This window comes from Limulus polyphemus, unplaced genomic scaffold, assembly GCF_000517525.1.
Source record: "Limulus polyphemus unplaced genomic scaffold, Limulus_polyphemus-2.1.2 Scaffold1601, whole genome shotgun sequence".
NCBI lineage: Eukaryota > Metazoa > Arthropoda > Merostomata > Xiphosura > Limulidae > Limulus > Limulus polyphemus.
In genome coordinates, this window is record NW_013667211.1 from 57,114 (window position 1) to 69,155 (window position 12,042).

A 12,042-nucleotide genomic window follows, 5' to 3' on the forward strand; every position below is an offset into this window, starting at 1 on the left:
AATCTTCTGTCCACAAGCTTGTCCAGTTACAAACATTACAATCTTCTGTCCACAAGCTTGTCCAGTTACAAACATTACAATCTTCTGTCCACAAGCTTGTCCAGTTACAAACATTATAATATTCTGTCCACAATCTTTCATAGTTACAAACATTATAATATTCTGTCCACAAGCTTTCATAATTACAAACATTATAATATTCTGTCCACAATCTTTCATAGTTACAAACATTATAATATTCTGTCCACAATCTTTCATAGTTACAAACATTATAATATTCTGTCCACAATCTTTCATTGTTAGACATTACAATATTCTGTCCACAATCTTTCATAGTTACAGACATTACAATATTCTGTCCACAATCTTTCATAGTTACAGACATTACAATATTCTGTCCACAATCTTTCATAGTTACAGACATTACAATATTCTGTCCACAATCTTTCATAGTTACAGACATTACAATATTTTGTCCACAATCTTTCATAGTTACAGATATTACAATATTCTGTCCACAAGCTTGTCCTGTTACAAACATTACAATCTTCTGTCCACAAGCTTTCATAGTTACTAACATTACAATATTTTGTCTACAAGCTTTCATAGTTACTAGCATTACAATATTCTGTACACAAGAAAAGCTTTTGCAGTTACAAACATTGCAATCTTCTGTCCACAAGAAAATCCTTCATAATTACAAACATTAAAATGTTCTTTTCGTAAGATTTGTATAGATCTTTACAAGTTATAATCTCTGTTTACACAGGGTATGCATTCATTGTTACAACCTTCTGTCTGCAAGAAAAGCTTTCTTAGTTACAATGATTTCATTGTTATAGAAGTCAGAAATTAATGTCTACAAGACAGACATCCTTTATTACAAACACGTAAGATCTCCTGTAGATAAGACAAACTTTCATTTTGTGTTTTTTAAAAGAAAAATCAGTTAATAGGATATTTACACAAGTACAACTTGAAGAAAACTAAGTAATCTTTACAAATGTTATATATAATGGTCATTTAATATCAATATGATAAAAGAAGGTTGTTTCACAATATTATCACATATAAAAGATTTCTGTTAAAATGTCCTAAGAGGTAATGAGCTACACCATACAGTAAATAAATCAAAAGAGCATTGGATAACTGTAACCTACTAATTTCTTTTTAAAAATAGTCATACACTGCATAATGAAAACAATACAAAATCTTCCTTGTTGTTATGACTCAAAGCATCCTAAAGACACAAAAATTATAAAGTTGAAATATCGACTGATATACAAACTTAAGGAAATTATGTAAACAACTAAATTCATCACAGTTTTGGAAATGAGGTAATATTTTGCTAAACTAACAGTACCAATCACATTCACCATACAAGCTGAATATATACATATATATCTTTATTAAAACAAAATAAGACTGCAAGTGAAGGAAAGAACTATAGAGTGGACAAGAAAACAATTTGTGAATAAATTTTGTTGAAATGTACACCGATTCAAAAAAACATATGCATAATACAACGTGCAGACTTCATAAAAAAACGTCATGCACGAAATAAATTATAATACACACTATTACAGATAAATTTATACAAATTTTATCAACAGAAATAAATTACAAAATTTAGCTCTTCAACTAGAAATAAAATGTAAATCTTTCACTAGAAATTGGAGAGAACAGTATTGGTAAAACCAAGATATTGAATGTACAAACTTTAGTTAAAACTTTGACACTGAATGTATAAAGTTCAGTAAAACTTGCACACAATTGTACCACCTTGAGGAAAACATACAAAATATACAAATTTTGGTATGACTTACAACAAAAACTTTAGTAAAACTTTGAAACTGAATGTGCAAACTTTAATAAAACTTGCACATATAATGTACTCCCTCTACAGGAAAACATAAAGATTAAATGTACAAGTCTTTGTAAGACTTATGACACAAAATGTACAAACTTCAGTAAAATCTACACAAACAGTGTACCCTCTTTAGTGAAACACAACAACAAAGAGCAAAACTTTCAGTATACTTAGGAACTAAATGTACTACCTTCAATAACACCCACATATAAAGCAGAAGTTAGTGACACCTAGCAACAACTGTGAAAATCTTTAATAAAACTTAAAAATCAAGTGTTAAAAGCTTCAGTAAAACCCAAAAACAAAGTGTGAAAACCTTCACTAAAAACAAGGCGTTAAAACCTTCAGTAAAACTTAAAAACAAAGTGTGAAACCTTCACTAAAAACAAAGTATGTAAACCTTTAGTAAAACATAAAACAAAATGTAAAAATCTTTATTAAAATGAAGAAACAAAAGTATAAAACCTTCAGTAACACCCATTTAGTGTAAAACGTTCAGTAACACCTAGATATAAAGAATAATACGTTCAGTAAAATCTAGCAGAAAAGTGTACATCCACAATAAAACCTAGACACACAGCATAAAAACAATGCATGTTATGAATAACCATTCAGTAAGTCTAGATTCAGGATATCTGTAACAGCTGAAAAATATCATTACCGAGTCTCTATCACAGGCTTAATCCTACTGGTGTTCATACTGTAGCTTTATGTATGGTTTACGTAACGTACACAAATTTGTCCTACTTGTCTCATTGTTTCTACAGATGAGATATCCATAACTATCTTGTTTTTCTGTTCCCTTTTCTTTCTTTGTTCATAATCAGCACAAATGGAAAATGTTTTCATCCAGTGTTAAAACCTTAGTTTTAATGTGCAAGTTTACATATTATTTTCAACATTTCATATTTCTTTCTTGTAAGGGTGGCATCCTGATATGGAACTATTTCCCCCTTGCTTTCTCAGATACACATTCTTGGCCAGATGGCTTTTGTTTTGACACCTTTCAAATGAAACTAATATGCCTGTCCCAACATGTGAATAGGCTAGCAATCAATATGACTTGTCATTGGCACAATATTTTATTCAGTTTTATGAAATCATTTTGGTCTGATTTGAGTATGGCTACAAACTCTAAAGTATTACCATTTCACCCTCCATAACAAATTTAGCAGATTGTGATAAACCTTCCTCCAAAACAAAAATGGAATTTAAAGAAGTACGATATTAATGGTGTAATCTGGAGTTAAAAATCAGAATAATCCCACCAAAACAGGAATGGTTGGCATATGTGAAAATGTCCCAGGGAATTTAAATCCTTAGTGTACAACAAAAAAGTACCTTACTTAACATTCAAATAAAATCTTGTTATTAAGGTTCTTACATATGTAAATAGCTGTTATCTAAGTATCAAATAACAAAGTAATGCTAACAACAATCTTCTATAGAAAAAATAAATGTAATCCAAGTATAAGATTATCTCAAAAAGAGCATTTAAATCACAGTCTTGGGTACCGAAACTATAAAATAATCACAAAATTTTGAGATTCATATTATTATTTGAAGATTTTTGATGAATGATTTTTATTAAAATTCAGTTTATATTTTAACTTACAGTATCTAAACAATTTTCCAATCCCATCAGTAATTGTTTTACTGAACATGAGCAAATAATACAATATTTTCAAAACAAAAAAGTTCAATTAACACCTCAATTGTAGCAAGATTTCCTCATTAATGTTCTGCTTTTGGGTTATCAAGCTAATAGTGTCAATAACAACTTAACAAACTTTAAAAATATCTGTATTTACAGTTAAAATATTACTTCAAAAATCACAGCTGAGATTAAACGCAAATATTAATGTCCATGATAATAGTTACCTGCTCACATATTCCCCTGAAATTATCAATACTCTTGTCCTCATTGTGAAAAAAACAAATCATTAGATTGACTTTGAGATCCGAGATGACTTGTTTATAGGAAAACAATAAAGCCGCAGATGTAAAACCTCGTTTTCTTTGAATGCAAGGCAAGATTACTGCTACAAAATTATCACAAAACCAAAAAAAATGCAGATTAAAAAAAAGAGAGATATCAAATAAGTCTAAACTTCCTCACATATTTATAAACGACTCAGCTTGGTAAATATGATCATAAGTTAACACTATACATACCATATTCAAACCTACACCAGTCTTATAACACAAACTCAGTTAGTATGGTCAGAAATCAACTCTGTACATACTGTATTAAACTCTAGACTAGTCTTGTAACATAAGTTCAGTTAGATAAATATAGTCAGAAATCAACTCTGTACATACTGTATTAAACTCCAGACTAGTCTTGTAACATAAGTTCAGTTAGATAAATATGGTCAGAAATCAACTCTGTAGATACTGTATTAAACTCTAGACTAGTCTTGTAACACAAGCTCAGTTTGGTAAATACGGTCAGAAATCAACTCTGTATATACTGTATTAAACTCTAGACTAGTCTTGTAACACAAGCTCAGTTTGGTAAATACAGTCAGAAATCAACTATGTACATAATGTATTAAACTCCAGACTAGTCTTGTAACACAAGCTCAGTTTGGTAAATATGGTCAGAAATCAACTCTGTACATACTGTATTAAACTCCAGCCTTGCAATACAAGCTCAGTTTCATAAATATGGTCAGAAATCAACTGTGTACACACTGTATTAAACTCCAGACTAGTCTTGTAACACAAGCTCAGTTTGGTAAATATGATCAGAAATCAACTCTGTACACACTGTATTAAACTCCAGACTAGTCTTGTAACACAAGCTCAGTTTGGTAAATATGGTTTAGAATATAGTTATGCATACCATCCAGACCATACTAACTTTCAGTTTGGTAAGTATGGTCAGTATTGATATTATACTTCAGTCAAGCCTTACATATTACTTGGTAAATAATGGCACAGGTAAATACAGCCTGTTCCATAAATCTATCTTAAATACTACTATATTTCCTTGAAAGAAACATATACTATCACATGTTGTAAACTACATATTAATGACTAGGTTACAAAGTATATGGCATATATTTCAAGTTCTTATAAAAAGAACTGCAACTAGGGAATTAACCAATATAAACACATACATTATCAATTAACAGTTGCACTTGAAAACAGAAAGGCAACTAAGAAATTATCCAATAAAAACATATACATTACCAATGAGCAATTGCTCTTAAAAAGAAAGGGAACTATGGAATTAACCAATAAAAACACACATACATGAGCAATGAGCACTTGTTCTTATAAAAAGTGGATAGTCTGATAACAAAAAAGAAAAAGATTAGATTAGTGATAACAGTGTAAAACAACTATCTTCATTATGGGTGGAGATTATAAGCAATCTTCAAATCTCATACAACAGCAAGTGTGTGGTTGAAATACTATTATATCCTCTTACTGCTAGTCCAATAAAGAAATAAATGATTAAACTTAATATCTCTTGTTGTGATGTAACATCACATTTATCACCACTTTTTTTGACAGTTTTGAAAAAAATTAACTCAAAACTTTTTTTTAGTACCAGAGCTTTACCATTATTCAATCAGAAGACCCACTCCAAAAGTTTTAATATTAAAACAATTGATTTAAGGACCTGAGAATAGTTTTAAACTTAAAACCCACAAAACTATCTGATAATTCTTAAACAATTCAAACTGAAGGCACCTATTAAGGTCACATTTATTAAACAGATTGTAAATTTACTAAACAAACAAACATCAAACAACTTACTAAACATCCTAAGATCTTTAAAAAATAAATAGCTTAGGTTAAAAGCCATAAATGTCTGACATTTTGTACAGGCTGTAATAAAACAAACTCTATGGGGCAAATGACAATAATTTTACAAATGAGGTGCTTAATAAAACATAGTTAATGGAATGTACTTCACAAATGGAAATATGAAAATGTCCTCAATTGCGCACAAAGGTGTCTACAGAAAGACCAAATCTATCTGTCCTATTAGCTGTCACATATTATACTGCAACCACATCTTGCTTTCACTCAATACTTTTATGGGTTACAACATATCTTTTACAGGAATTTCTTCTAATCCATTCTCTTGATAAAAAAGGAGTTTTTACTTAATGCCTCTGTAGATACCAGCCATCATTTTGGAGAAGAAAATCCTAAGTCATAACAGCTTTAAAATAATTTATCTACTGGCTTTAATATTTTTATGTGAGGTTTCTCTGGGTTACATCATTAAGTGAAACGTTTTTGGACTAGTTTCTGTGAGACAATAACAATACTAAAAGAAAATTTGCCATCAAAAGATTTTTTAAAAATCATCTAATAACATGAACAGAAATGCATCAAGTCTGGCATATATTTAGCCACTGAAATATAATAGTTATAACTGGTACTGTCCCCTCCCCATTTCTGTAACACAACAAAACCACAAGTTCAAAACACTTAATAATTTACCATTTGTAAATTAAGTAAAAGAATGACTGATGTCACTTTCAGTTATGACAATTTGTATAAAAATGTGACAAAATTAACACAGATATAAAATCACCATCACTTTCTGAATAATCCTGAGCAAAAGCGAACCACTATTCAGTTAAATTGTAACTATAAACAAAATCAAGCCACTCCACAACACTACCCCAATATATGAAACATATATCAAAGACAAAGTACTAGTTTCATTAAACTGAATGAAAAGTGGTTCTTCGTCATTTGTTTCCTTTCCAGAATTGATCTAGTCTGCTCCGGGCTCGATCTAGAACATCGGATGCTAAAGATCTTCGAGTAGAAGGAGATATACTATGCACAGGTGGAATATCATCTGGTCCCCGAGACATTCTGGGCATTACTAAGTAAAAACAAAAAATTAGAGCAAACAAAATAACTCTCATAAAGCCAAATACAAATAGACAAATTACAAAAACAATTTAGGAAAAACTCTTTCACTCATAAATCCAATACAAATAAAAATATATATTAATTACAGAAACAATTACAGTATAGTAAACTCTCTTGCTTACTAAGGCCAATATAAGTAACATAATATATTAATTACAGTGAAAACCTTTTGTAAAGCAACATAACTAAACCATATATAACCATTACAAAAACAATTACAACAAAATTCTGTCACTTGTAACTCCAATAAAAAATCCTTACTCAAAAAGCCAAAACAATCTGGTGACAATAAATTGGAGGTGGCAAAGTCATTTATCTAATGATGTTTATATGGGTGTTTCAATTTAACCTTTACTTGCTAATCACTCAATACTCTTTAAGTTGTTTGGTTGTTATTAAACACAAATCTACACTGTGCTGTGCTCATTGTGAGTACTGAAGCCTGATTTTTAGCATTATAAACTCTCAGGCTTACAGCCGAGCTACCAGGGATCAATACTTTTAGTTATATAGAAACAAGCTAAGCATTACACTAGAAAATTATTATTAATAAATAAGCTCAAAATAAAAATAAGAAACATTTATAAAACTAAGCCTCTTATATGATGGTGACCATTGTATGAGGAAGTGAATGCATGTTATTTTATCTAGGTCAAATGAAATTGAAATAGTTAACTATGTATCATTAATTGGAACCTGGGACAACATTTTCAGAAAACACAGCTGCAACTTGTTTACAACAGAGGCTTTGTATATTATGAATTATAATTACGTCACCAGAGTAACAGTGTTGATTATCACTACTAAGTTTAGTACATCTCGAATTGGCTGTAGCCAGAGTTGATAGAAAAACAGCTGTGAATAGCAGGAACTTAAAAGTATGAAGTGTACATCATTAGTTTCTTTAAGTGTAAATGTTTATTAGGATAAACATATAATGTGTAGAAGGCTCAGCAAAACCAAAACTAAGTCCCTGTTGGCACCAATTAGACCAAAAAAACATCTTTAAATAAGAGCTCAGAGGGTGTGTATTTCAGCGTGAGTTTGTATGCATGAATGCTGAATGAGAGCTACCCATGTTATCATGGTCACCTCTAGCACTATCAAAGCTAGTTCTGAACTAGCATAAATATTCAGTAATAAGCAATCAGTTAGAATTAGTGAGAAGGTCAATGCCTTTCCATACCTCAATGTGGCAACATAGTAGTCTCAGCATACCTCAATGTGGCAACATAGTAGTCTCAGCATACCTCAATGCGACAACATAGTAGTCTCAGCATACCTCAATTTGGCAACATAGTAGTCTCAGCATCTTCATAAGCGGCAAATGATTATTTGTATTAAAGAAAAAGAAAGTAAGAACTAACTTGTGAGGAGATGAAACGTTTGAAAAGGAACTTATTTAGATGAATTTATTAAGATGTGACACCGAAAAGGAACTTATTTAGATGAATTTATTAAGATGTGACACCGAAATTTGGCGAGTGTGTGTATGTATATAATAATCTAAAACAAAAACAGCTTGGCTGTAAAAAAAAACATGGCCAAGAAAGGTTATTTGTTGTACAAACAGTGACTAAAAGAATTGATATCAGAATGCAGCCAAGGCAATCAAGATTATTGGATAGATAGTTAAAAACTGCTTGCTAAAAAAGCAAACTCTATACTTGATTTAGAATTATTTTGTTATAATATTTGTCAATTTTATCAACAATAGCACAAGTATGAGTTACTTGTCATTTGGCTGCTTTTGTGTATGTTAGCATCAACAAAAAAAGTGGCTAAATGACATGTAACTCATACTTGTACCATCATTAATAAAATTGACAAACATAATAACAAAATAATTCTAAAGTAATCATAAAGTTTACCTTTTTTTAGCAAAGAATTGTAAACTATGTATCTAATAATATTGATTATCTTGGCTGCATTTTGATATAAATTCTTTTAGTCACTGTTTGTAAAACAAAACTTTTTTCTTGGCCATGCTTTTTTTTACAGCCAAGCTGATTTTGGTTTAGATGTTATATCTTATTCTGATATACATATATCTTTGTTATACACATATTTAACAACAAAAAATCCTTGATAATGTTAGCACAAGGTACACACACAACAAGTTAATACCACATTTCAATAGTGAGTAACAGTCAAAACATGGACAATTCTGGCCAAAGCCTGCCAGTTAGCCAAAACCACTTACAAAGCTTATATATTAGTAGGTACATGTGAATAAACTGTGAATAGTAAATAATACTGGCGTACAAGCAAATCCTATAGTTACATAGCTAGCATGAGATACAGTGTGCACAAGTATACAGGCTTATGTATATGGAAAATAAAGTTATGAATTAAACTTAGAAACAAATTAGTTTGGACAAAAGTAATGGCTGTCAACAAACAATTAAAACTTGTGAGTCTCACACTTTTACACAGAAAACCAGTCTAAATTCCACCCACTGGCACAGGCACAAAAACAAAAGTAATGATATTGTTTATCCCTGTAAAGTTTAATGGAAATTTAAAATCTAGATTTTGTTTTAGATACAAGCAGCCCTATAGGCCACAAAACCTTTGAGCCACAAACAATATTGCTAGTAGAGTGAACATGAAGGAAGTAGTGGTATTAATTTCAAAGTAATCAAACAAAAATCGAGATGATGGCTCAGGTTTGAAAATTAAACACGCTTGCCATAAAAACAAATTAGGTGCACGCAAGCAAAAACTAAGAGAAAAATATGGTCAGATTCAGCTAGGCTATATTTTGCTATATTTATATGGTTCCAGGGATTTGTTACATTTTTCATGTGCTCACTACTAATGTCTTGATGGTTTAAAGTCTCAAAAATCTAAAATGTAGCTAATACAATGGGTTAGTTTCAGATGGGCTGATTTTGTACACAATCAAATTGTATAAAAAGACTCTTGGTAGTGATTGCATGTTTTGGGGCATGTATGCTTACTTTTTCCTTGGCTGCACGACACACTACTGTCAGTCTTAATTATAATGATTATGAATAAATTTTTCCTTATAGGTTTGACAATGTTTACTGACCTTGTAACCACAAAGTAGCCATCGAGTTTCCATACAAGAATTTTTAATATGTTTTGTGTACCTTCATGAAATTTGGCAAGTTTTCAGTAAACATTACAAGTATTTCATACAAAAAAAATAGATTTTGTAATTGAAAATGTTTACTAACGATTTGTCCGTAAATACATGGAATCAGCGTTGACTGCTTCAAGTGCAAAGTGATTTTCATATTAAGAATAAAAATATTTTTCTTCATTTGAAAATTTTAAAATAAATATCAAATGGTTTTTTTTTTCAGTAAACCTATATTTCTTCTGTTATTTTCTCTACTCCAACTCTGTATGAACTTGGTTGATTTGACTGACCTAGTTGCCACCATAAAAAATAAAATCTAAATTACACATTTTTCTTTCTAAAATGACTACAGATTGTAACAGAAAACTAAAGCTATTTATCCTATATAGCTTATACCTCATAACAGTTTACATCTGTTTGTAATTAACTTTATTGTTTTGTTGCCCAATGAACTCTAACTAATAATCCTGCCACACAAGTTGTAAATCAAACAGTGAACTCGTAGCTCACATTACTATATTGAATGATACAACATGAGCTGTTCTCAAGCATACTTCATGAAGAATTTGTTATTATTATTTTTTTCATTAGGTTATCTAATATAACCTTATATAACCTAATAAGTTTCTAATTTTTACATTTTAGTTACTTTTATAATCATAAATAAAGAATATAAACAAAAAACACGAAACGTAGTACTTACTGTTGACCTCTTGTATTTTTGCTCAAATTTATGTCTACATTTTTTTAATGATGTTACTAGTATGCTAAATAATTTTTATTTAGTTAAATAATACACCTAAGAACACAAAATAATAACATTTATAAAACAAATAATGTACTATAACTATTACAGTTTAATTGGTTTTCTTACTACAACAAGAGTGGCTTAAATTAATTTCCTTTCCTGCTCAAACTGAACACTATGGGATAAATTTTCACACTAAAGACAAAATGGACAATAGTCTGTACTGAAAATAACACAGTATTATATGTCATTTGATAGACTGAAACGTAACCTTTGTATTATATGTCATTTGATAGACTGAAACGTAACCTTTGTATTGGTCAGAAAGAGTTACTGGCAACTTGTGAAAAAGAGGATGGGACAGGTGGATGTGGAAAGTAGGTCTGATTTTCTAGTTTATGGCTCTGTATAAACAAAAGATTGAAGGCTATAACAATTGGAATTTGCCTTAGTAATATCTATATTATAATGAGTAATTTACCTTAAATTCCGTACTTCATAGAGGGGTGGTAAATAAATTAAAGGGGAAGACCTGGAGAACAAATACCACAATTCTCATACTAGGGGAGATTGAGGATTTTTTTAAATATTTCCTTATAAAATTAAAACTTATATAATATTAAAATTTGGTTTATTAACTACATTTTAATGCTAAATTTATTCATATACATTGATGATAAAGTAGTTTCATTAAATTTTGAATGTTAATTTGTAAAATGTCATGTCATCTTCACTCTGATTAACATATATCTTAACATATATAATAAAAGTTGTAATTGTATTAGATGGTTTCTCTCTCCTTATTCTAACTCTCACTCTAATTTTATGTTCCTAATGGTTGAACAAAATTGCGAGTCACAGCTAACAAATTATAAATAGCTTTATCCCCATTTCATATATATGGCACATAAAAAGACAACTATCAGTTGATTTTTAATTACTTGTCACATAATATTTTTAACTGACTTGATTTTACTTATGTGTTATCTGATGTTCTTTAAATCTTTCAGCATGGTCTCAGTCCCTCAGACTGACCTCGTAAACCATTTTGTGCTTGTTAAAATTTTCAGGCTGTAACTTTTGAATTAGTAAACGTATATTAACGAAATTTGGCAGATTATCAGTAAACATTACAATGCTTTAATATGCAAAATATCAATTTTTTTAATTAAGTTTTAAGGTTTGCAAAGCAATGTTTTTCTCATCCCATTTTTTTTTCTTTTTGCATGCTTTCTATCTATCATACAAAGTAATTTTCATTTTAAGATTAAAAATAATTTTATGCCACAGAAAATTTTCAAATTTCACATGCAAAATCTTTGTAATGTCCAGATAGTTATCAAATGTTTCTTAAGAAAAAACTGTATATTTTACCTGTTATTTTCAGTAACGAATCTCTGTACG

At 29.9% G+C, this 12,042-nt stretch overlaps 1 protein-coding gene across 3 annotated transcripts in view; it reads right to left on the minus strand.

Moving 5' to 3' along the window:
* Positions 1 to 2,242: 2,242 nt before the first annotated feature.
* LOC106464259 (serine/arginine repetitive matrix protein 1-like) overlaps positions 2,243 to 12,042 on the minus strand; it is a 72,387-nt gene continuing 62,587 nt past the window's right edge. For 2 of the 3 annotated variants that reach the window (XM_022391970.1, XM_013924385.2), the window contains exon 15: positions 2,243 to 6,731. In XM_022391970.1, the coding sequence (XP_022247678.1) occupies positions 6,592 to 6,731 (140 nt within the window). In that variant the 3' untranslated portion in view covers positions 2,243 to 6,591. Of the gene's footprint in view, positions 6,732 to 7,967; positions 8,094 to 12,042 lie in introns of all 3 variants that reach the window. The other variant, XR_002611703.1, reaches the window with a different exon arrangement.